Genomic DNA, 26,356 nt, shown 5'->3' with positions numbered 1-26,356 from the left:
AACATCGGCTGTAGGACGAGCTGTCAAACAACAGTGATCTGCAGAGCTATCATCAGTCTGTCATTAGCTACCACCACCACCACCACCAGTTGTCCTTTCGCAGTATAAGTGTTGAGACACGGTGGGGAGCACTTGTTTTCCTCACCTTCTCCACCTCTGGCAGGCTGTCCAGCAGGCTGACGGTGTGCTCTGAGTCGGCCTGGTCATTCTCACAGCCAGCTACTCCGATCCGCAGCGGCCTTGTAGTCATGGACTCCAGAACTGCTTCATAGAGGTTCTTGCTAATCAGAGGGTAGGGCAGCTCTCGCAGGTAGTCTTTCAACACTCCTGAAAGAGAGGGAGAGCATGAAGAAAATACAGTAATATGCTACATGCTAGCAAGGTGAGGATATGTAAGTACACAATTAAAGCCTCCATAAGCGTTTATTCTGAACATGAGGTTTCATGTTGATCCTGTGGTGTCTGCGGAGATGCCTGACCGGAGCTGGGTGTGACTGCAGACAGAAGGGATGTCTGTGACGGAACATTCACACCTGTGAATTTAGCTTCGGGAAAACACGCTAAGCCCGGGAAATATGGCAGCTATGTCTCTTCATCAGAGGGGCAGGGAGCTCGGGGGGAGGGGGGTAACTCAACAATCAGAATCGCAGCTGGTGGGGGCGAGAGCTCTTTGTGGTGACTCCCATTTCGTTGTGCCTGGAGCTGGATCAGTTTTCACAGATACCCGGGAGGCTATGGTGGTTACGCTCCAAACTACCGTCATTCCCGACTGCAGGGTGAGAAGAAGAGTTGTATAATTTTACGGGTTTTTTTATGGGGCCAAATTAGATGAACACGGAACCCAAAATATAACCCTCGCATGCACTTTTATTCCTTGAATGAATTTTTTGCCCTATGCTGCAACACAACACAGTTGCTCTGCCGCGTCACTCCAGCTGGAACTTACCTGCCCAGTTATACACTCAAAAGTTGCTCATTGAGTTCTGAGCAGTTCAGTTTTCCCCTCACCTGCAGACATTGTCAGGATTGGCTCATTAGGTCAGTATTAGATCCAGGTTGTCTAATTTATTTATTTTGTAAACTGACTACGGAGTTGTTGTAAAATCCACATCCACAGCCCGTCACACACGCGTTAAATTATAAACTATATTTTACACTCATTGTTTACGGAGCAGCCTAGCAGCTACTCATTAGCACACAGTTCAAAGTCCCAAAAGCCCAATTAAGTCACCTCAAGATGGCCTTTTGTGAGGACTAGTCAGAGACCTCCAGCTGCCGGGGTTACACAATTTTGTTTTGCCCTCCTATCTTATCAGCTGTTCAAACAAGCCGGGATAAGCGTTGTTCTGTCTCCGCCGTTTGCAGAGCTGAATCGAAGCGAGCTCTCCTCGGGAGGGTTATTCTCTATTGAGATGCCAGAGATTGCTGCTTTTCAACACATGGTGCCTGTGCTAACATGTTTACCGTGTCATTTCCTTGGCTCTGGTAACAGTTTTTGTGTCTTACATTGTCAGTCAGCTGTGATCCTGCACAGCCTCCTCTTCTATCTGTATATGTTCGGTATTTACATTTCGCACTTGTGGATTAAGGCTAATCTCTTTTGGCCTTTATTTCTCTATAGATGTTGTAATTAGGGACAAGCATTATGCATTTCCTCTGGTGATTTAAGCAACACAGAAATCTCAAATATTCAAGTTCATTTCATGCCTTTCCTAAAGTTTTGGCTGCTAAATTTCTGGTAGAGGCTTCGCTTATGTAAGAATGTACATTTTGTTTGCTGCTAATAGACTTGGTCACATGACAGCAGGAGTCTAAAAGCAATGTGACCCCTAACCCTGACCCGATTCACAGAAATTCCCCAAAGTAGTGACACAATCCTGACTCAGATTAGAGCAGGCATCTGGAAATAGGAAGTCCCACTTTAGTGGAGGTATTTCTTACCTTCTATTCACAGCAAACTACAATGCGATTCACTATAAATCCACTCTCAACCTTGTGGCACAGTCAGGGGAACTGAGCACGCCACTTAACACGCTAACTCGCTAATCCCGCTAAATCCTCGCTGCGCTCTTTAAGGAACCCAGAGACTTAAAAATTTCACCCTGCTCCTAACTAACATTGTCTTTTCTCATTTAAACAGTCCCATTTTTGCATATTTAAATGACAAGATTTCCTTTTCTAATTGACTGCAGCGCCGCACAGGAGAGCGCGCCGGTCAAATCTGAGATTATCCAGTGAAAGGAGCTAAAATCCAGCACAAGGTTTCCCAGTAGCCTCGGTTTCAATGTCTGTCATCATTTACACGCATTTGCTTTGTTTCCCTTTAGCTAATGACAAGCTGTTTAAGCGCACTTTACCCAGAAAATACACCGACCATTGTTGTACATAATCCCAATTCAGACCTAAAAAGCCTGGATTTTAATGCCTATTATAGTCATTTCAACATAAAACAAATAGGAAATATATACATATATAAATTAGGCATTAGTATGATATTGTGTTTATTACCAAGCCCTAAAAAACCCATCCTATATGCGGTACAGTGACAGTACACATGTACATGAAAACACACACACTCACACATGCTAAGTGGCCTCAATGGTGGCTTTTCAAGCTTCACAAACACATCTCCTACTCTTCAAGCACACACTGGCATCCTGTGTCAGCCTGTAAATTAGCCAGGTCAGACTAACGCAGCTCCAGGCAAACATGCACTTAGAACTTCATACAATGACGCTGTAAGGAAATATGTCCCCTGTGAGTGAGTCTCGCTGGGCCGTGGTGCAACCGTTGCATTTTGTTTGTGTTTCTGATTCACGTCCGTCCTTATCTACAACTCAGCCGAGCTGATCTCCAGCGCAGATTAGACGGAGGGGCCGTCCTCCGGCTTCCTGTTGTCATTCTTTCTCTGGAGTTTTTGGAGATAATAATAATCAGTTTGTCTCGGGACAACAAGACATCCAGGAAACAAAAGAAAAACAGTTGTGTGATTTCATTATTATCTCAGCAGGGGGGAGATGAGGAGGATGAAGTGTGCAGATATGGTGTAGCTTAAACCCACACGCCGCAGACCCCCCCGACCCCCTCTGTGCCGGGAAGACACAACAACAGCGGCACGGATTTGATACATGAAACACAATATCCAGTCTTTGGCTCACACGCCATGCACGACCCCTTTAACATACACGCTAGCCGGGTCGGGCTGAAACCAGTGAGCTTTTAGCTCATGCGTGCGCACACGCGTTTCCCTGGAGTGCTGAGAACACAGCCATTCGGGTCGATCATTAACCTGCTATGAGTCAGTGCCTGTGTTTACTTCCGTCTACGCGCCCCTATTGGTTCCTGATTCGGTAATAAACATACACACGCTCTGTGAAACATAAACACACACGCACAAGGTCGCGGGCTCAGCGTGTTTTCCCTGCAGGTGCCTCACTTCCGTTCACGGGCGAGCTGACAACGAAAACACGCTGGGCGTCTGCTGATCTCACCCCAAAACGGCGCGGAGATAACAGAAGAAAGCAATTATCATTCATCTTGCGATTAAAACTGGCCCGGCAATAAAGAGAACCGACGCGGCAGCGAATCGAGGCTTTTTTAAAGAGGAATTCAGACTTTTTCAGCCTCTAAAATGCGCCACCAAACGCTACAAGATGCACAATGCGCCAGGGCACGGCTCTACCTTTGACCTGTTGTTCAAACAAAGGGGAAGGTCACTACTCTTTTCAGAGCTGCCGTCAACGCCTCGCCTGGAGAACAAATGGGGGTTTGTTCTACGTCTGGCCCCATCCGTGCCGTCCTGCCAGCCCCCACAGCACTAGAGGGGGCCAGAGGAGACGTACGTGCCTTGCTTCCCCGTTTGGTGGAGCATTTTACTGTGGTGGTTCGGTCAGCTTTTCCGCAGCCTTTGGTGCCCTAGATGAGCAAAAGTCCTCCCCGACTGTGGGCACAGCGGCGCTGGTTCATGCTGGTTCTGATCCCTCAGAAACGTGTCAGTTTTCTGGGCTCCTGACCTGCAGAAATATCCCGACACCCACGCAGGCCTGCAGCGCTTTGTAAAGTGCTCGCCTGCTTCCCCAGGCCAGCCCAGGGTTCAGCTAATCCTTCATGCGTGAGCCAAATACCATCTGTGTTTGTTCGGCAACAAAGGGGGCACTTGTTAATGACTTTCCATGTCTTCACTGGAGTACCGCCGGGGGTGGGGGGGAAGGGGAGTCGACCACGGAAAAGGCAAGTCAGGAAAGGCAAATGAAGTCCCGTAAACTGGGATCAATACCTGTGCTGTGTCCTCCAGCAGGGTTTGTGAGGCCGTCCTTTCAGTTGTGAAGACGGTGGACAAATATGTCTCCCCGTTTCCAGCCTTTGGACCTCACTGGTTCCACTGGAGGGCCAAAACAACTGGAGCTGATGGATTACTCATTAGCAAACTTCACCAGTCAACCCCCCCACCCTTCCTTGAGCTACTGCCACTTCCAACTGAGATACTTCCTTCAAAAAAATGAGTTCTGGCTTTTGTTAGAACATGATGGAGGTTATATTTCCGCCGTTCCTACATCAACACCCCCCCCCCCCCCACACACACACACACACACACTGTCTCCCATGTTTACAGAGAGTGCGATAAAGAGACAAACCCTGTTTCGCTTTTCTTTTTTTCTCACTTCCACTGAAATGTGATTTGAAACAACAGGTTGTGATTTGAAACAAATGAGCGCCGCACACTGAGCATGTTGTGCAAGCTTTGGCTTGAACTCTGATCTCTGGATAATCCCTTTCACTACCTCCTCTTTTAAATTAGCCGTGTGACACAGCAGCCCTCTTATCTCATCCACTGGATCTTCGCTTATTAGCCTAGTCTGACTTTACTTTGGAGGGACTCCAGTTTAATCCAATAATCGGCCTTTATATTTCAAAGGAGACACAACAACGCTGGGAGGAATTTCAAAAGAGAATGCTGAAATCTGGCAATATAAATGAAAAGTGTCAATCACCTGGAAGAGTTTTTGAGCCGAACGTTTGGTAAGAGTGTGCTTTAAGAATAAACATATAATTGAATCCCAGCTGGACATTTTTGAACATGCTAAACCTGCCGCCCTTCCCCCTCTCCCTGTCCACTTCCACCCGCTCTTCCATCTGCGACAGCCACTCGCTTGGTGGAGCAAATTTAGGCAGCGAGCGAAAACCAACAGTCCGAGCTGATGCCGGCCCTTTTTTCCTGGCCCGCTCAACTGTTAACTGTGGTCTTTGCCCTGCCATGCAAATGCGTGTGGATCAAAGCAAGCATGGTAGGACGACGCCTATGCGGGGGCCCCTTCCCAAAACCAACAGCGGCTCCAACAATGCCCAGGGGTTTCCGTGGTCTTCCTCTTTTTTGAGGGGAGAATCAAAAATCATGACCAAGTCATTTTCTCCTTCATAGTGACACGGCTGTTTTTCTATACAATAAAGAGCTGAGATTCTCTCCGTCGAGGAACCTTTTTAAACGGTCAAATATGAAGACAATTCCTCTGCGATGATACAAGGCGTTTATAAAAGAAAAGTGTTTGAATAGGAGTAAAATGATGCAGAGCGTGTCTCAACCGCTAACCAGGAAAAGGAATGACCTGAATGTACAGTGTGTGTGTGTGTGTGTGTGTGTGTGTGGTGTGTGTGTGTGTGTGTGTGTGTGTGTGTGTGTGTGTGTGTGTGTGTGTGTGTGCCCTTCCCATTGCTCTCTACTGTTGCTTGACTGCTGGAATGCTTTTACTACCAATGGCAGACTCACACTCGTACACATGTGCTGACCCATCTGTGTCGGACTCGCCAGTTCAGGCACGTTTGCTGGGAAAGTACCAGATCAATACTGAATCACTTCAAATATGTCCCGTTTGCTCTGTTGTTAATGCACATTCATGTGCAACAACCTCCTCACACCCACTAATAACTTCCTTTATTCATTTCACTCATTTCAGAAATTTGGACAATATTTCTGAAGTATGATCCTCATATATGAAATATAAGTATCTAAGGACTTGTACTTATTTCTCCATGCACAGTGTATTTAAATGTTTGCCCACTTTTTTCATCCAAAAAACCCCTTCAAACTTTAAATCTTCTGAGTGTAAAAGAGCCCAAAACGGAACCACTTCCTGTCCCTTAAATAAGAAACATTTGTTGCTTTACTGGGAGCTGGAATGCTTTGGTCCCCATCTATCTATGTAGTTTGCTGCCTCGGAAGAGTCTCTCGATCATCATTATTTCCGGAGCATCTGATTATTCTGGAAAACTTTCAGCTTCTCGCGAAGGGTTTATTTGGGCTCACTTGTTCTAATACTGTCATGGGAAACACAATGTTTTTGTGCACTGGGTGTATTATGTAATATCCTAAGGATAAAAGGTTGTTTGTGAGACTGCAGGAAAGACCATTTAATTAAGAAATAATCTGGTCTTTTTGTGGTACCTGTGATGACGTTGACGTCAGGATACATGTTCTCACACAGCTCCACGGCGTAGCTGTCCCTCTCGAACGCTTCGCGGAGCTCCTTCTTCACTGCCGCAGACCCACACAGGCGGTAGAGACCCACCACCTGCAAACGGACACGTAGGTCGGGTGAACACAGCATTTGAACGACGCTATTGATCAGACGTGCACTCAAACGCTGCAATCTGTGTGTTTATCTAAACAGGGCCGAATGCGTTGTTTCCTCTTTTAGCATGAGCTGAAGATGGTTTCTTACAGCTTCCCACATTCACAGCACGACTCCTTAAACTCCCAATCATAAGTTTTGCTAATGTATTCTTTAAAATGATGGATTGTGACATAAAACACTGCTGCTTCAGACAGCATTTTCCACACCCTCTAACCCGTTAGCGTCATTCCTCAGCATATTTGAAAGTTAACCATACTAAACACACTCGATGTTTGGCCAAACCACACTCAGAGGTGTGATAAAAACGTCAAATCCACCGCTGAATGAATAAAAACCGACGTCTTCTGAAAACTCTGCCGACACTCCGCCGTTTAAAATGGAAACTCGCCGCAGCTAATCTTCCACATTTCTTCACCAGAGTCTCAAGCGTGTGACCTCAGAGAACCATTTCCTTCAGACGTTGACATCCGATAGCTCAAACTTTGCACCAATGGCCTCCTTGTTATGTCAGGATTAGGCCCAGCTATAGACATACCATAATTTCTCCTACATGTGTCTGTCTGGTATGTGGCATAGCAGACCGGCTGGTGTGGTTGCCCTGGTAACATGTTAAGCCAGTGAGCTGTGAATGGCGTGCCGGGTCTGGTTCCACACACATTTGCACACACAGAGACCACTGGCCTTACCGGGCTCCAGCGTCCCCCCAGCAGAAGTGCTATTTGTGGGCTCACCTCTGGCCCTAACCCTCCCACGAGAGGGGCAGAAGAGGAAGGACTGGGCAGGGATTCGGCTTTGTGTGAGTGTAAACAGAAGTCGCCAAGCACAATGAACAACAAGTCCATTCAGAGAAAAAAAGAATCTCTCTTTCGGGGGCAGACTGCAGCCAGTCAACAGCTGTTAGCAGAAAGAGGGCTCGCACGTCTCCCCCGTGGGTACCGGGCAACACCTATGCACCTATGAGCAGCAGCAAAGCAACACGATGACCAGGAAAACAATCGCTTTGACGGAGATGCGGATTTCAGTGAGATTACAAAAGTGATGTGCAATCAATTATTATTTTTACTCTCTTAACGTGAACTACTTTCATCTGCTAGTGTATATTTCCAATGCATAGACCTAAAATCCTTTGAATCCATTTATTATATATACTGAACTGAAGAAGCCTTCTGGATAGAAGGCGAAACGTCTTTAAAGAGAAGAAATACAGTCCAGTTGACAAAGAAAACTACCTTGGATTTATTATATATACTCTTCCTCCAATCAACAGGATCTATACGCTAGCCTAGATGCATACAAACTATATTACTGATGACATACACGTGTGTTGGACTGTGATTCTGGACGGTAAGTTCCGTGTCAGGGCCTCAGGGGGTATCCAGCCACACAGATGCTCACGCGTGCGTCCTTTACTCTCTTTATGGTTATATGTAGGCTTCTAGGACAGATCCTTTCAAAAGAAGCACTATAACTCCAATCTTTGGTGCAGACATTATCTGGAGTCTTTTCAAAACACCCACAATCATCAAGGCTCTTAAAAGCTCAGAGGAGCCCTCAGGACACTCATTTCTAAGAGCCTCTCAAAAAAAGTACCCCTCACACATCCAGATAATCATTTGTAAAGGCGCACTGCTGCACGTCTGGCCTTGTGCGCTTTAAATGATAGGACCTGCAAATACCTCTGGATCTGTTGTCTATCCCATACTAACCCCTCTCTGAATGTAACCCAAGGGAGCCGTTACGCTTGATCGTAGACTGATACCATGTGTAAAGTCTGTTCCCCATCTCTGCAATAAAAGACAGCAGCTAAACGCGGACTAGAGTGACGAGGGGGGAAATGTAAAAAGAAACAGGATTCAGCGGAGGGGAAACACAATCACAAGAGCAGGCCCCTCCGACTGAACAGAAGAGATGGGAGCTAAGAGCCATGTAACCACCGATACGTTAAGATGGGCCGCGAAGAGCCTAATCATGAATTTGACAACGGTAAAGTCTAGACTGCTTCTCCGGGGTTAACGAGCTGAGAAGGCAGGAGTCACCACAAGCCTGAGCAACAACACGCTGAAGAGGTCTGACACCTTCCGCTTACCTCACGTTAGGTAATAAATAACATAATTCAGGAATTGCCTCCTAATCTCCAGCGCACTCCTGCCAGAAACCTGACACGCTGCACAAGTATTTGTGGGCGGAGTCTGATGTGAGGCTGCTTGGAGTGGCCCAATGTTTGCCTGTTGGCCCCAGGCACCCGCTGCCACTGGCATGTCCCCCCCGGGGGGGGGGGGGGGGGGGTCAGTCAGGATGCCGGACAGACACTTTTATTGCCACTGTCTCAACTCTAATTAGGAGAAGCTCTTCACCCCATTTGTGTCTTTTTCACTTCTTTAAAAAATCCCAGAGCGAAAAAAGACAATGTCACAAGATGGGAACATTCCACTCTACAGCCACAACATCGGTCTGTTAACTGGGAGTCTTTTTCTCCTGCAGATAAAAGATCCGGTGGCCTCGGGAAAGCTCCGCCACATCAGAAAGTGTAGCGATATCTTGTCTATTCATGCTGCTCATGGCAGTCTTAAAGGTGGCTGCAGGGCTCGTCCCACATGAATGCTGATACGGTTGTATTATTTTAGCTCCTACGAGCCACTCCAGCGTGATATGGAATTATAAAAAACTTCATTTCTGTTAGAAGGAAGGGATTGGTGAAGGGTTTTTAGCCACACGTTTTTATGCATCCCCGTACGGAGCCACAAAAGTAATTGCCTCTCTTCTTTGTTGTATTTCCAAAATATGAATCACCAAAGCAAAGCCACTCACCTGACATCCTCTCTTTTCGATCTCATTGATGCACTTGCTAATGAGCAGCGGCACCATAAGGCCCGTGTTCTCCCTCTCCACCGCTCGCCACGCCTCCACGCCGAACACCTGAGGTTCCCTGTCTCCGTCAGGCCCACCGTCCAGAGAGTTCTGCCACTGCTCCATCAGGCTCAGCTTGACGTAGATCAGCCCCCTCGGCTCCAGCTTCACGGCCAGCTGGTGGCAGCGGGTCACCCGGAAGAGAGCGGGCAGCACCACGGTGCCGTGGCAGCAGACGCGGTTGCGTCGTGGCGTGGGCTCCCAGCTGAACACCACCAGTTTCAGATGCTGTGCGTTCTCCAGATCGATGTTGAAGGTGTGATCCATATCTAAGAAGGTAGTTCTACACGTGAGGAGCGCAGTTCTGGCCTTATTAACTGAATCCACTTGTATGGCGCAGTAAACATCCCGAGAGTCCACGCGAGGAGGTTTCAGGTCTTCTGCACCATAAAAGTGTAGGCTCATCAGTCCAGAGATGTACTGGCTGCACTTGGGCTGCTCTGTAAAACTGTAGTGGCGGAACGCGTCGATGTCCAACTCTGTCCCACTCAGTTTGGAGCTTGGGACGCCTCCTTCCGGGTCCTTAACTTTCCCCGCCTTCCCCTCTGCAGAGCTGTGCTTCCCAGACTTGGCCACCAGCTCTGGGGAGTCACCGTCACTGAGGTAGCCACCTTTACTGGCAGATTTGGAGCTGCCGTTATTCTTCTTCTTATTGAAGCTGTGCTGAGTGGACACGCTGCTGTCCAGATGGTAGCGGGAGATCACGTTGCGACTAGCGGACCCGGCTCCTGATGCAGCTAGCCTAGGGGGGCCTGAAGAATGCGGAATTGCCTCTGAGCTACTCCCATTGTTACGGGGAGAATGGGCCCTGGGCTCCAACTGACTGTTCCCACTGTTGCTGCTGCTCGGGGTGCCTTTGACGCTGAGCTTCCGACTGAGCTCCGGAAGCTTCTTCATCTTCATGGAGATCTTCCTTACAGTACGCGGGGATTTAATCCTATCTGGGAAGGACCAGTTGATGGAACTGCTCTTTTTGGCTGGGTTGGGACTGGAAGGAGGGGAGGTGACCCCATTTGGAAGGTCAGAGACATCTACAAAAGGCAAAAAAACAATCGATTAAGACCCAACTAATCATGGATGAAACCCTTAAATACAACAATACTTTCAGAACACAATGTTTTGCCTTATTATTGAAAAATGTGTGCCATTTTCAGGACTTTATCATTTTCAGCACTATTTTAGTGCCTGCTCATCTTCCCTCAATGATTTGCCCCTTGCCTGCAGCTGATGCTTTAAACTAGCCTATTATGCTAGACAACGGCAACCATTGTCCGAGCTGGTGCATCAGAATGGTGTCAATTTTGCCTCTTTCTTCTGCAAACCCAATCCTTGTGTGCCATGCTGCCATGTTAGACACTGTCAGGGTAATTTATGCTTTCTGAAGGTCAAAAATCTTCAGCTAAGACAGCAAATACAGTGGTTTGAATAAAGACAAGTAGATAAAACATTAAATTCACAATATGCACGGCTCATTATTAAACAGTCTGTGTCACATCCATCAAGTAAAAACACAACTCTCTAATCAGCTGACTGCCAGCGCTTCAGAAACTCTCAAGCCACACAAAACACTGTTACAGGCGATAGGACCCACTGGTCTGGAACATTAACTGTTTAACAGAAACATGCTGCTGAATTGCTGAAGATATGAAAAACACTCAGAGTTTCCACAAAGCCCTTTTATTAAGGTGGGTTTCTTTCCTTCAAACAGCATGGAAATTGAAGAGGAATGTCGTAAGTTGGCGCTCCAGGAAAAAAGTGGTCGGCAAGGAGGAAAATGCCTGTCTAAAGACACCCAAACTACAGTTACTCAGTAATTACTCAAGCTGAAAAATGTCCATTCGGATTTGACGTCGTAGGCAGTTCTCGCCTGACCAAATATCTATAACGTTCAATTAAGGGGTCTAGAGATCTACAGCATGTGGAACTTCCAGATTTTGTTTAGTCTACCAGACTTCTTTTCCTCACCCAACAAGACATTTCCTGTCACTGGACTATAATTATTGCGCAATTTGACGCTGCTATGATCGATATTTACTAGCTATGCTTGATTAAATCACTGTGTGTGAGACATAAATTCAAGACTGTTATCTGAAAAGTCATTGACGCAGACTCATAAAAAGCATTCCACTATAACAGGGACATGATCGTTGGGCGGTGCATCAACGGCGTGCAAACGTATCCGTATCAACAAACGCATCACAATGGGTGCACGTCCGGCGACGAACTTGCTGGGTATGACTGGTTTTACTGATCGCTCCCGTTTCATAAGCTAATTATATTTTGGAACAATAGATATTCTGTAAAAAAAATAGAGAGAAAGATGGTAAAAGAGAGAGAGCTTGACCCTGCCAACATCACCAGCTCTATTTTCAGAGGGGACCTGCTGTGCTATTCTGGGGCAAGTGCCTGTAAGTGAAAAGAGCGAAGCAGAGGAGGCACAACAGGATGCAGAGAAGAGTAAGATGGGGGCAGGGGCAGGAGCAGGGCAGGGTGTAGCCACCAGATGGGGGGACAAAGGCGCCCCTTGTCCAGGCTCTCAGAGGTCTGGATGGTCGAGTGGAAGGCTGGCAGACCGGCTGGTGAATGTACAAATGAACACGGCTGTTCTCTCACATTCCTCACCGAACCATGTTTAGCCTCCTTTCCCCTCTGGCTGAGTAGCCTTCCCTGTCAAGGCTTCCTGCCAATAATAGACACAGAGGCGCTCTGAGAGGGGAGGACATGGGTGGAGGGTGCTGCATGTAAACCCACCAAACAGCATCTGGGGAGTGTTGCAACCAGCGGTCACTTCTGCTCAGGGTTGAGGCCCACTCCTCCCAAATGTCTCAGCGTATCGTCGTGAGTAGAACAAACACAAATGTGTCACCTTAGCTTCTTCCATACATCGTGCTTTAGCATCTTCCCAAAATGGCAGTATAAAGTCCCCACAAAACAAAAACGCTATAAAAATCTTTTAATATAGAGACTATTTAGTAAGACCACATTATTGAATGTAGCATTTCAATATCAACGTGCAGAACAATTCACTTTTTTAAACCTTAATGTTTTTGGTAGAAAGAAAGCACCGATCTAATGCATGATACATAAGATAATACTGAGTGAACATACCTACTGTATACACGTGCTTGTGGTTATTAAACTGTAATAACCACAAGCCAGGTTAATGATTTCTGCTTCTTTGCCTTCGACACACACTTGCTCACACACACACACACGCTCCTTATGGCAGCAGTCCACATAGCAACATGACACCTGGCTGAGGTTCCGGGGTGATGGTTTGACATCCAACCCTCCAGGGCCATGTCCCTGGGTCAAAGGGCAAAAGGTCCCGCATATCTCTGGGTGACACCTGAGCCGTGTAACTGTGTCCACCCCCAACGTTTAAACACGCACATGCACTCACCAGATTACTGTGACACAAAGAGTGCGCATGTAAGTATGCACGCATACGCTCACTTACACACACGGCCCGCCTGACCCTCCTCAGGCGCTCGGCCACTGACACCTCTTAACAAAGGCCAGGAATTTATGACTTCTTTTCACAGCACTGGCACCAGACAGGTGTAGGAGGAGGGTGTGTGTAAAATATGACGTGTCTCCAATCCTCTATGTGCATGCAAAACTGCTCAAAATGGATTTAAATGTCTTTCAATCAAACAGAAGAGGTGCGTGCATGCAAGCGTGTGTGTGTGTGCGCGTGTGTGTGCAAGAGAGAGTGAAGCAGACACAAAGCAAACTCTTGATAAGGCCTCAGAGGGGGACGGCTATCTCCTCGGTCTCCTCCGCAGAACCACTCGAGTGTGTCTGTGTCACAGCTGCCAAATCTGTGCATTAAATATAAAGACAGAAAGACGCCGGCTGTGCTGACAAACAAGGGGAACGTAAATAAGCAGATGAATGCGCGTAGCTGGCCATTATGTAGCTTCTCGACGCGGCGACCGAGACGCTTGGGTTCGAACTCATTCAGCGCTGGAACGCCTTTCAGGGGCCGCGGCAGGTTGATCACAATAGCTGCTAATATATCCAGGCATGCAGGCCTTCCCAGTAGCACAACATGGCCCCCTGCCAATGCAGCCCTCATGTACTTAGGCCTCCTACCACTGCAGGAATTCCTGCTCTGCTGTAACTCAGCCGACACACTGGCTGCTCATTCTCAACAGCTTCCACCAGCCGGTCACGTTGTAAAGAACGCGGCGCTAACGGTTACACGGCGGCTGCCGTCAAATGAGTCCAGAAACAAATAGGTTTGTCAGCAAGAAGCGGGATTTTTATTGCCTTAAAACATCACTTAATTCTTTTTCTTCCTTAATGTGTTAATTAGAATCAATGTCCACCTGCTTATTCACACAAATAACTGAAGCCAAATATGAGCAGAAGCAAACTCAAAATCAGCGTTCAAGGTTTCAGCAGTGTGAAAAGTCTCTTTCTGTCCTAAATAATCACACTAAATGTGTTTAATTCTCTAAATGAACATCCTTTATTCATTAGATTTATGAAAGGACCAGAAGCATTTAATTTAGTTTGAGTCAGCTGATGCAATGTTCGGTACAAGTCCAACATTTGGGAGGAAAGAAATTTGCTGAGGTTGCAAAATCTGCTCAAAAATGAAGCACAGATGTCAAACACTCGCAGAAAGAACTTTCTTTTAAATCTCTCTATCTCTACAGCAGCAACACCACATTTAGGAATTCTAGAAAATTAATCTAACAGAACAGGGAATGCAAAGTTCAAACAGTAATATTTCAAGTTAAACTTGACTTGGATTTCACAATAAAACCTTATCTTCAGTCATGCTCCTGATCCAACTCCATCCTAATGATAACATCCAGGTATGTATCTTATGTGCCATTATTGTTGCATCTAACTAAAATAAAAGTAAAAGCTGCAACAACTGACATTTTGTTGATTTTGTGATCCATTTGCCGACTCATCACATCATCAAAGAATCCAGATCTGGGTTTCAGCAGCTTCTGTGGTGATGAGATGAAGAACAGACCAGAAGGAAAGAGCCAGGAGAAAACTATGTGAGTTGAACTTCACATCTAGAGCCAAACTAAAGAATCTGCTGCTTTGAAGTTCAGGTCTCACAGTATCGCTGTTGACTTCCTCCAGGCCCATCTGTGAACCCACCATCCAGGGTCAGATACCAGCTCTCACCTCTCATGTTACCCACGGAGCTAATTCTCAAAATGCAGTCACCATTTTGATGAAAACAACCCCCAGAAATAGCGCTGATCCCATTCTGAGAGCTGGCCAAGTCAGTCCAGATGCCCCACGCAAGCACAAAATGGAACAAGAGATTGGCAGGACACCTCACACACCACCCCGAAAGTCCATCAATCATTATTCTCAGTACAAATGGAGCATTCAGATGGACAATAAGTCAGTCAATAGGCAGCACACGAGGAGTCTGGAGTGTATCCGGAGGGTCGGGGGGGGGATCAGCCAGCCGAACAGAGGAAAACTCTGGCTGCAGAGAGTCATCTACATCTGCACGGCTTCATTAATTCAGCAGACACTTTTATTCAGGGAGCTGATAAAACGGGCTGTTTATTAAGACTTGAAAAGAGAGGAGACAAAGGTTTCGAGTAGTGTGGCTGTGCTCGAAAGCCTATTTCACCAACGGAGGCGGTGCACCAACCCTTAATGTGTTCTCCTACACACAGAGGAGGTTGATGTGGTGAAGATGTGGCTCGCTGAGGTCTCGACAATGTTGGAGGACGCACGTTTAAAAGGGCTTTGAATCGAGCATCGCTTTGTGCATAATGAAACTTTCCTTTTTAAATTGAACATCTCATTGATTTTTTTCTATTTAATTTTCAGTGATGCACAACCACAAGTGCTTTAAAAAACCAAAACAAACAATAACTGCGTTGGGACTTGATTTGATTTTCGTTCATAAGAATGGATATTCGCTACTTAAGCACTTCTGGTTAGATGCTAACTGCATTTTGTTGCCTTGTACTTGTGACATGTGTAATGACAATAAAGTTGAATCTAATCTAATCTAATCTAATCTAATATCGGACTAAATGCTAACAACGCTAAACAACACAATAAATTGCATGTTTGGTCAATAGTTCAGGCCCTAACACGTGTATGTTATCTTGAACGCTGCCTGGACTCATGGTGTCATTTATGTGGACCATTCGATCTGCGCTGTGCAGCTCGATGAGCCTTTCGCCAAAAATAGAACGTGCGTTGGGTGATATGGAGCAGAGGACGCCATCGGGTACCTGACATCTGCCGTAGCAGCAGCTCAACACAGCCGACACGTTGCGACCCAAACAGAACATTTCAGGTCCACTTATTGACCCTAAATACGGGGCGAACGTGAGCAGGATGCATCTGATAAACCCTGAATTAATAACAACCAGAACATTTGGCCCTTTGATTTCAAACCAACACGGCCACTGAACGTGCACACACGCACCAGTCAGACAACAGTAATGAATGTTCTCCCTCCTTGTTGACACACAGCGGGGCTTGTGGCTCTTTTATGTGCCAGTCAAGTGTGGGCTGGTGCCGCCAAACCCACAAGAATCAATCTGTTACAAAGTCAACAGCAGCAGCGGGGGTGGGGGAGCGCTTCCAGAGCAAGGGTATGAGTGAAGGCGTCCTGTCACAGGCCGCCTGTCGCTAACCAGCGTCACATTTTTGGATTTAAATGAGGCTCAGATCTTTGTTCGGTAATCAGCTGATGATGAAATGGGCAGAACAGCACTAATCTCCTTTAAAAGGACCAATTAGGCAACTCAGGCGTCCAAAAATACCCACTGCTCTAACTCTTCTGAGAATATCAGAAATAGCTTTCTTTTCTTTGGTTCTGTGTGTCATGACCGTTGTCTTTCCTGGAGCGGCGCCCTGAGACTCATTTGGTGCTGGTTTAATCCTAATCCGACAGGGAAAGTCTCTCAGGACAGAGATTCTCTGAGCTGCACGTGACGCCCGAGACGGCCAAGAGTTAGACGTGTGGATCAAGGGGTTGATCAAGCGCCAATTAATCCAATGTCCTTGCTAAGGACAGATTTATTCTGGGTAATGGAGCAACACCTCAGGTTAGCACTGAGCTCCTTATATGTTGTGGTCTTAGTTTGGGTCTCACTTCCTGGGGGTCAGATTTTCAATTCTCTCTTGGCAAAGTAAGATTATGACATGTTCAACACATCAAACAGTGAGATATGGGTATAAAACATATTGAGGCAGGTCCCCCTTTATGGTCAAAGACAATGTCGCCCTGCCATGTTTCCATGGTAACCTGGAATAAACAAACCTTGCTGAACAGAATCTTTAATGATAATAATAAGCCATGATCACTTGATCTTACACACTGGACCTCTCCAAACCAGTCATTTCACTCCTTACCGCCCTGGGTTTAAGGAGCACTTTGTTCTACAACTGAACACCAACACCACGAAAGTGTTGACAATTATAGGCTGCGTTCAAAATGCACCGATGGGTTGAACTCAGCAGTGGAACGCACACAAAGCGTGCGCTGAGAGGAAGCCAGCGCGTTCATAATAGTTTCAGCTTTTGTCTTGAAATGGAGAAAAAGGTGAAAAACACGGAGGATGAAAGAAACGTACAGCTCTTCGTGCGAGTCACAAGTACACGGATATTCTTTCCTCCGAGGAATGCCGTTACTGAATTCCTCCTGGCTAATGTCCGCCTCAGTTTAACTAATGAGAGACGCTTATATGGACTGATATGATCAGACAGCCAAAGCTCCTTTCAGAGCAAAAATAGGTGTGAGGCTTCGTTTGTTCTTCGATTCAAACACTCAGGTTTGAATGTAGTCACCGACGTTTTTCCAATGTTCCGACATCTTAATCAACGCATTCAAATGTCAGGACTTGCGAGCAGCTACATAAGACTGTGGATGCTGTGACGACTAATGTCAGCACGAGCTGTAATTAGTGATCAAGGCGTGAGAACATCGACTGAGAGACCAAACAAACAGCACATAGGTTTTGGCTCCGCAGCACCTCAAATGTGCACGAATGAAAACAGGTTCAAGATGCGGAAAAAGGATGGAATCCATGAGGTTTCTGCCATACCTGCGGCCCTGCTGGCTCCGCCCTCCTCCTGAGGTTTACACACCAGCATCTGTCTGTGCAGCAGGAGCGTCTCAGCGGAATTTGCACCGTTCCCCTGGCTCCCATCTCCCGAACCGCCACTGCCGAGGTTTTCTCCAGGCACCTCCAGGAGATGCCCTACGTCCCCTCCCCTGCTGGGCCTCCTCTGAGGAGCCACTCGAGACGGGACCAAGAGTCGCACGGAGGGCCGGTGAGAGACCTCTGGCTCCTCGTCCTCAGGGATGGGGTTGTACCAGATCTCTCCTTCGTCATCGGCATCATTCTCCTCTGCAGGGTCCACGCTCCGAAACTGAGCGGATTCCTTTGACTGGCAGATGTTCACCTAAAATATCAGACAAGCTAAAGATGACCACCTCCAATGAAACATCCTCAAGTGTCCTATTAGGTAGAAATAATGCGTTGTTGAAACTACAGTCTCATCCTTGTTGGTGCTAAACTCAGCACACAAACAAAGAGCTACGCTAAGCTAACTACTCTATGTACCGTCAAGACATATGACGGCTAACCTGAGGCAGGTGTAGGCGTGCCGGCCGTGTTACTGTCGCTGAAATTCTTATTTGGTCCGGACAGGGACAAGGTGGCGGCTGATGGGAGCCCTGACTGCCCTCCTCCTCGGCTCCCAGCAGTCCCGGGAGCTCATCCTTGCTGCAGTGATTCCTCCCCAGGGAGCTCTGCTGCAACCAGTTGCGCTTCTTAGAGACCGTGATGGTGGTGAGCGGCTGCCGCCACGTTGGATGACTTTCACCGGGCTGACCATTAGCGCAGGGTGTCTGGACATTCTCAATGAAAGCTAACAAAAAGAAGAAAGAGGGTTAAACTTGGGGATTTTATACTCAGGAACATTAAAAAACAAATTTGACAGGAAACCATTATCATCATCATCATCATCATCATCATCATGAATGAACTTAATGATTTTATCTCGTGTCCTGTCAAGTTTTTGAGAAAACATCTGTATCAAGAAACCACAAGGTAACGACCACTGATTGACACCCTTAGATTTTATAGCCTCTCATCTGCCCTCTGGGTCATTTCTCTGCTGTTAAACGTCATCAGTTTGATTGAGGTCAAACACCTCCTGTCTTCCTTAATAACGGCTGAGAGCAAGAAATGGACCTGGAAACACATGACAGAGCAACGCATCACAGCAGCGAGAAGAAAACTACTGCTGAAATAGCAGCAACCAGTGAGTGAAAAGGAGGGATTGTAAAAATGGTGGCCTGTTTTTTTAATGTCCCCCACCTCCCCCCCTAAAAAGCAGGATAAGGCTGCGTTGACGTAGGTCTCTATTTTCCTCTGAAATCAAATATAAAAGATCTCGCGTTCCTAGAAATCCAGAGCAGACAAGAGATCCGACCCGAGAAAAACAACCTCCGAGCGTGTGCGTGATGGTTGATGGGCACGTTCTTGCTCTGACATGTAGAGCAGCATCGCGTCAAAGACTGTTTTGATCCTCGGCAGCTCCCAGACAAGCCCCTCCACATGCTATAATGACAACTTCTCCTTTCCACAAGGAAATGTGTTTGGTGCGCACGCCACGCTGACATCCAGCAAATTACAGACTCCGGATTATTTTCTCTCTACAAAACATTGAAATTGAGCACAGGGCATCCAGCAGGTCCCTGGGTTGCATTGTTAAAAATGTCAAAGGAGGGGCTTTCTTGGGGGTCTGCTTTGAATCTTTTTTATAACCGAGTCAGTGAAAACGAAGGTATTTTGGGTTGCTTTTATTGGCGAAGCCTTGTGCCAGCCAGAGAACCTTTACTGGGGTTTAAGATGTGGCCGAATGCTGACGGCCGCATCAGCTAAGCAAACAGAGCAGAGCGGAGTCGCTCACCAACGTAATCACTCAAGAGCTGGACCAGAACGGCAAAGTTACCCGAATCACGCAACCACGTCAAAGGCAACTGTTGAGAGAAGCGGAGATTCCCTGTCGGCCCAGTCAGAGAGCTGCAGTGTGTCGCACGCCACCTTTACAACTGTTTTTAGCACATCGGTGCAGAAAAGACTGGAATGTTTTTGTTTCTCTTCTGAATTTTAGTTATAATAAAAATAAAGTTCTGTTGGTGCTCATAAATACACAAACCTAAACAAAACAAGTCTCGGAACTTTTATTTCCCCCCGAACCTACTTGAGGAACACGCCGGCCTTGATCCCTCTGCGTTCCGGCTGATTACATAAGGCACCACTGCCTAACAGCTTGGTCAGAATAGAATCCACCTTTTGAGGCATTCCTAACCTCTCAAAACAACAAACAGCAGTCGAACTAGGAAATCACCGCCCATCTCGGCCCCTCTGTCATTCATTTCATTTTAATTTAAACACAGCGCTGTGCTGCTAGCATACAGAGCACATCTTTAGCTATTTCCTCCATTTTGCTTTGTTTAAGTTAAGGAAGGATTCCTGCCAGAAACAGATGAGATGAACTGGTGTGTTTGTGTCTGGATTAAGGCTGCCATATAATGTATCCTAACATACAAACACGTACATGATTTAATATATCTCAATGAACTCATACAGATTTTGTCCAGCAGTGATTTGAAGGCCCAGCAAGCCCGACTCTAAGACAGGGAAAAGGTTTGTTTTCCGGCCTCCTTGAGCTTTCTACAAACACTTTTTAACTTGTCAGTCCTCTCCAGACATGTTTATAACTTTTTCAAGTGGAAAAAGATCAGCCTCAACCTAAAAATAGACCCAAAGTAAAGGTTCCTGAAAGCAGCTTTATGTGTTTTTATGTCAGGAGTCTAAAATGGAACAACACAGCTCCATCTCCAGGAAATAAATCTTAGGATGACAAAACTGTAGCTGGAAAACAAGGAAGATGTTGGTTAGGAAACAACTTTTTGCGCCAAAATGGAGGAAGATGTTAAACTATTTTGCCAGTCGGCACGCTGGTAAGAAGTCTAAACAGAGGTGCGATGGTTGCACACGGAGGTGTTGTCAGCATGCCATCGTCTTTAAGGGGTCTTTCATAGCTGAAAGAGGAAGCGTGTTCTGACACGAGCAGCATTCCAGACCACAGCTCCGTGTTTACAGCCTCGCCGCCACCGCTGCCGTCTCCTTCCGCCGTCACACTCCTGAAGCTGGTGCATGACGGAGGGTGGACTCAATGAGGAAGAGTTAAACCACAATCCGACATCCAGCCATGAGGACACTTGCACTTTTTCACATCCACAAAGCTGGGATTTGCCAAACATTTGAGACACTTTAAGAGATGTATTTGTTTTACACCCTTTGCAACAATGAAAACTACCAAAAAAGGGTTGTAAAACTAAAACAATCACTAGTCCATTCTCAGAAGTCTTAAATAAGTAACTTAACCTTTATAAAAGTTGTGTCTGTTGGAAACTGGGACAGCATGAAAAATTACTGCCCACTAATTTGTGTTTCGGTGTAACACACAATGACAGGTGTTTTTTAAGTAAAAGGCAGAGTGAAAAGCAAAATTGATCTGATTTAAATTTGCTTAAAAGAGGCTGACAGCCTTATGTCTTGATGGCGTGACGATGATGTGTTCAGGGCACGGAGCGCTGACACCTTTGACCTGAAGGCCACAGATGGTCCGAGCACACAAAGCACAGGCGCACATCTGAGTGAGGAAATAGAAGCCGGAATGTGGAAGAGAATACGGAGAGGAAGGGTATTTCCTGGACATGCTGTTGTCCCTACATGAGCCCGATATTAATCCAAGTTCTAATTATACTCATGTCCAAAACCCTCTGACTGATTCCTTTTTCTCTTTTGAGTCGGTTCCCAAAAGGCTTTTCTCTTATTTGCTGAATCCCTTTTGCTTCATGGAGGCTCCTCTTTTGGCAAAACACACAGCAGTTCGTTCCTTCTCTGCACAGACAACACTTTGTTGAGTTTGCAACCCCCCCAGAAAAAAACCCCAGAAGGAATCTGGTGAGATGTGCCACATCCCTCATGACGCTCATTCATATGATAATGAGGATTCTCAGTGTAGATTTTTCTTTTTACACCAGTGCTGCGCTGAGGTCGTCTGGGGTTGCGTCACATGTCAACACTTGCGTCCCGTTGAGGCATCCTGACAGCGGAGCCTGCTGATGCTAATGCTAACGCTGCCTCTTGATCCACTCTTTTCAATGCCGCAGCTCTTTCAGTGCACCTTCTGTCTTGTCTCATTGTCAAGCTTTTAAAAAGAAGAATCCTACACGGTCAGCTCAAACACATTGAATTTGCAACATGTTTCCCATTAAACCGTTGGGTTACTAATTTAAAAGACCCAAAAGTGTTGGCACAGCACTCTGCAGCAGCACCCCGATGTGCTTCACAATCCCTTAAAAGGCCCCAGTGCCATCATTTGATCTGTCTTGAGCGCTACTATCCTCCATAAATCTGTCCTAGTGACAAACTATAAAGACAGATGATTGTAACCCACACGAGGAGGAAAGAACGCTAACACGCTTTCTGGCACAATGCAGCAACCACTCCACGCTGCGCCGACATGATTTGACAGCGGTCGAGGGGGGGATTGTGTTACACCTGCACGCTCGTCTCATCTCCCTCTTTGTATAATCTCAACAAGAAGGGATTACTGTAGGAGGAATGTTGGGGACGACTGAAGAGAACTGTGCCAAATGCAAGTTAGGTGTCGCTTTCAAAATAATAGCATCTAAGATTACTGTCAATTTCAGGAGAATATCGATACGCCTTTCAAGACATTTCAGGGAAAATGAAGGAAGATGAGCGCATCTGAAAACGCGTTCCCAGCCATTTTACACCAAAATATCCACTGACATAATGAAGAATTTCAAACTAAGACAAGCCTGACCTTTGAGGGCATTTCTGTTTTCTTTTTTAGCGGGTCTTCTGAGCCCAGCACCGGACCTTAAGAAATACTTAAACGCCCTTCATTTTGTTCATTCATTGGGGAGGACTTAAGTGGAACAACGCAAACAAGTGAAACAACAGCAAAGGCATCCTAAATATTCAATCCAACGTCTCTTTTCCATGCAAGTTACCATGGAGCTGTCCAGAGCAAATGACTGGGGTGGAAGGCAACATGACAGCCCAACCCCCATGGGCACACACACACACACACACACACACACACACACACACACACACACACACACACACACACAAACTGCAGTTACACTCTGCGGTGGCTTCTCCTACTTTAGATTCCTCTGGCCACAGCTGTGGAAATGTTCAGTCGGGACAGAAAAGGGAAATCTGTCCAAAAGGACTGGGGGAAGGGGGGGATAAATGGCCTCCAGAGAGAAACATAAAAAGCTATATCAAGTCTGGTCTTTATTCCCTATGAAAGAGGAAACAGCTTGAGATGTAAATGACGGAGCCAACTCGAGCCAAGTGCAGCTGGGAGTCAAGCGGAGAGGCCTTCCACGCAGCAGGGATCACTTTCTATTTCAGGGAGTGCAACGCACTGACAGTCAACGGCAGCCGGCGCACATGGCGGGTCAAGTGTTTACGTAGGACACACTCTCAGAACGTCACGCACGTTTATAGAAGATAAATAAGCACATGGGAGGCTTGTGCAGAATTATAAAGGGGAATAACAGCTAGCCTCCAAACCGTATCCATGTTGTTGCTAACTGCCTTATTATCGGTTGCAGCCACATCAGGGCAGCGGGGGCCAACACTTTCTGTTGGAATCACTCAATATAAGAGCAATAAAAGTGTGGCCCATTGTTTTAAATGGGGCGATCACCGGCATCAGATAAGGAAGACATACGGAGAGCCTGTTCCACTGGAAGGTCCAGATTAGAATGTCTCCAAGATGGATCTCACTCTTGTTTTCATAGCTGAGCAAATTCAAAACCAATTATTATCCCACGTAACCCCCCCCCCTTTCCCCAACGCTCGGTGCTGATAGCGTGTCGCTCACAAGCATGTTTGTGGTTTCGTGATACGGATGTTCTCCCTCTTTTGGCGCTGCGTCACAAACGGAACATCAGAGCATAATCAAAACATCACCTCGCACGTCATCAGACATCATATCAAAACAGAGACCACCACCACTACTGAAACGAGAGGGAGTTAGTTGTTACTGAACTACGCTGTGAGTGATCCGACCTATGACCTGATGTGCGATTAATTGGTTGTTAAGATGCACCTAAATTAGTGTGAAGGACAGAACCCGTCACCGGTGAAACAGCCTTAAAGGAAAAGCAAAGAGGTCTGAGGTGTCTCGTCCCTTTGCTTTGCATCCAGGAGGTCAGGAGTGCAGGGTGGACCGCCACCAGACGGAGCGTACTATGAGTGGAGGATGGCAATTATCAGAGGAAGAAGGGTGAAGGAGGGCGCTGATTGAGAAGATCCACGGGAGTTGAGATCACTCCGTGTAGCCGTCCTACCTGGCTGCTGCAGTTGTGGCGACTTGATTGGAGGCGACTTGGCTTTGACGGGTTTAACCCGCTGACCGGCGCTCTGAGACCCCGCCTTACACCCACAAAGGTTAGCCTGAGGAGGCAAGGCCGAGCCCTCGATGCGCTGCTTCATCTCAGAAGACAACATGCGTCCCTTGTGCATCCACTCCTGCATTTTGTTGACGGTGACCCCGTGGCCCTTGCGGATGGAGTGGGACCGCTCTTCGCGCCCTTTGCTCTGCTTCTGCTTGTTGCCGTGACCCCGATGCGCCGTCGCGTCGGCGTTGCTGTCGGAGGAACCGGTGAGGCTGTTGACCGAGCCGCTGCTCTCGTTCAGCTGCTCCCCCCGCTCCTCGTCTCTGCCTGGCTCCTGCAGCACCTCGTCGCCGCTGACGGCCTCATAATACGCAGGAGGCTCTTCGGAGGCTTCGGCCTCCGCGTCTGCTGCGTCACCGAAAATCTCTGGACCCTGCACCTCGGAGACTCTGACACAGAGCGGAGGTCCTCCTGTGTACCTGATAGCTCCGTCGCTAGCAGAGCGCAGTAAAGGGGGTCTGACCGTGACCGTGGACAGATTCTCCGCGCTCTTACTCTTCGAGCTGCAGTCTTTAAAGCCTGACTCGGTGTTTCCGCTGAGGCAAAGCAGAAGCGAGTCGGCGTCAGACACCTGCTGAGGGCTGTGTTCGCCTCCTGACGACCAGGAGTCGCTGTCCATGTTTTTAATGGACAACCTGGAGCACAGGCTGTCCCTGGAGTGGCTACTGCAAGAGGATGTGGCCTGCTGTTCAGTTAAACCGCAACTAATCTGCTGCACATCCAGGTTGATATCATTCATAGCACTGATAAGCAGGTAATAAGCTTCCTTCAGTTGGTTCCTGAGCCTGTCTGTTTCCTGTGCGGTGTTACTCTCCTCAGCCTGACCAACATCCTGACCTGACAGAGGCTGCTTCCCGGGCGCTGCTCTTTTACCATCCCTTTTTGCCTTGTAAAAGGGCAGGATTTCATTGTCGTAATAATCCTCATCCTCACTGTTTAAAGTGTATCTCAGTGACTCTGCTGTGACGCGCGGGGAATCCACCTCAATGTCGCAAATGTCCAACTCGGTGGGAAAAAATGTCGGACTCTGCGGGGCGCCTAAACCTCTAACCTCTCCTCCCTGCTCACAACCTTCAGCGTTTCTGTTTACTATATTTTTATCCGAGTTTGGATACAAGGATGCTGACGTCCGCTGACAGCTACTGTCCAAACCCCAGTTGGTGTTGCGTTCGCTGACGCACGGGCCGGTGGCTGCCATGTGTCGGGACTGTCCTCTGTCCCTGAGCTCGGTCACATCACTCTCAGCGGCTGGACCGGAGCCTGCGTGCATTTCCACCCGTGTTCGACACAAAACGTCACTCGAACTGTCCCCAAAGCCGATTGAATCCCCGACCCTGCACTGGCGCGGCACCGAAACGAAGAGTTTCCTGTGGACGTGCGCTCCATCATGCGTGAGTCCTGCAGGTAGCGTCCTTTTCCCAGAGCCGGGACCCTGGTAACTAATCTCTCCCTCCCCGATCACACGCCCCCCAAACTGCACTGCTCTTTGAAGCGACACCCCTGGGAGTTCCTCGTTAACCTGAACCCTGCCCCCGCTGCTCCGCTCCTGGAGACGCGCGCCGACCGACTCGGCTGCGCGACCCGGTCGGACGATCACGACCCCCCCGGTTGGCACCGCTGTCCCGTCAACACAATTCTCGTACGTGCTCATTCTCTCTGACGCGTAATCCAGCTCATGGAGCACCACTACCTGGCCAGCCTCGCCGGAGTCTCGCTGCGTTTGCAAAACTTTTTCTTTACCTTCTCGGCTCCCGGTGACCGCAGCAGCGGCCGGAGTCGAGCCGTATCCGCCGCCGACCGTCGCTCCTTTCTTGGATTTCTTCCCTCGTAGTTTCGCTAGTAAAGTCCTCCGCAGAGGATCAGCCATTCCTTTCCTTTACCACCTGTAAATTTCTCCCGGGTTCTATCAACACGTTGGACCGAATCGGTGTTCCTCGCTCGCCGCGGTCAAAGCTCGCCGGGCGGACGGGATCCTCTCCATTCTCCGCTGTCACCTCCACACTGGCGCCTCTCTCCTGGACCTCCGCGTTCGGTCCCACTACCTCTCTCTCTCTCTCTCTCTCTCTCTCTCTCTCTCTCTCTCTCTCTCTCTCTCTCTCTCTCTCTCTAGCGCACTTTGCCCTCCTCTCTCTCCCTCCCTCCCACTCTCTCCCTCCATCTCTGCGCTTCTCTCTAGCGCCTCCCAGGCGTCTCCTCATGATGGCTGCGCGCATGTTTGGAATAGTTTGCTGTTTCACAGATATTAGCCCTTTATTGTTCATTGAAACTGCAGCAAAAT

The 26,356-nt window shown here is 47.6% G+C and overlaps 1 protein-coding gene across 1 annotated transcript in view; it reads right to left on the bottom strand.

Annotated features, from left to right (window-relative positions):
• Positions 1–26,131, bottom strand: part of syde2 (synapse defective 1, Rho GTPase, homolog 2 (C. elegans)) — a 31,792-nt gene extending 5,661 nt beyond the window's left edge. The window contains exons 1-6 of the mRNA XM_057038699.1: positions 23,971–26,131; positions 18,139–18,422; positions 17,594–17,954; positions 9,438–10,567; positions 6,440–6,566; positions 146–327 (exon numbers count right to left, since the gene is read on the bottom strand). Of these exons, the coding sequence (XP_056894679.1) occupies positions 146–327; positions 6,440–6,566; positions 9,438–10,567; positions 17,594–17,954; positions 18,139–18,422; positions 23,971–25,945 (4,059 nt within the window). The 5' untranslated portion in view covers positions 25,946–26,131. The remainder of the gene's footprint in view (positions 1–145; positions 328–6,439; positions 6,567–9,437; positions 10,568–17,593; positions 17,955–18,138; positions 18,423–23,970) is intronic.
• Positions 26,132–26,356: the final 225 nt, after the last annotated feature.

This window comes from Takifugu flavidus, chromosome 7 (genome assembly GCF_003711565.1).
Source record: "Takifugu flavidus isolate HTHZ2018 chromosome 7, ASM371156v2, whole genome shotgun sequence".
In the NCBI taxonomy this organism is placed as follows: Eukaryota; Metazoa; Chordata; class Actinopteri; order Tetraodontiformes; family Tetraodontidae; genus Takifugu; species Takifugu flavidus.
Note: the sequence above shows the minus strand (reverse complement) of the source record. Positions and strands in the feature narration are given on the sequence as shown.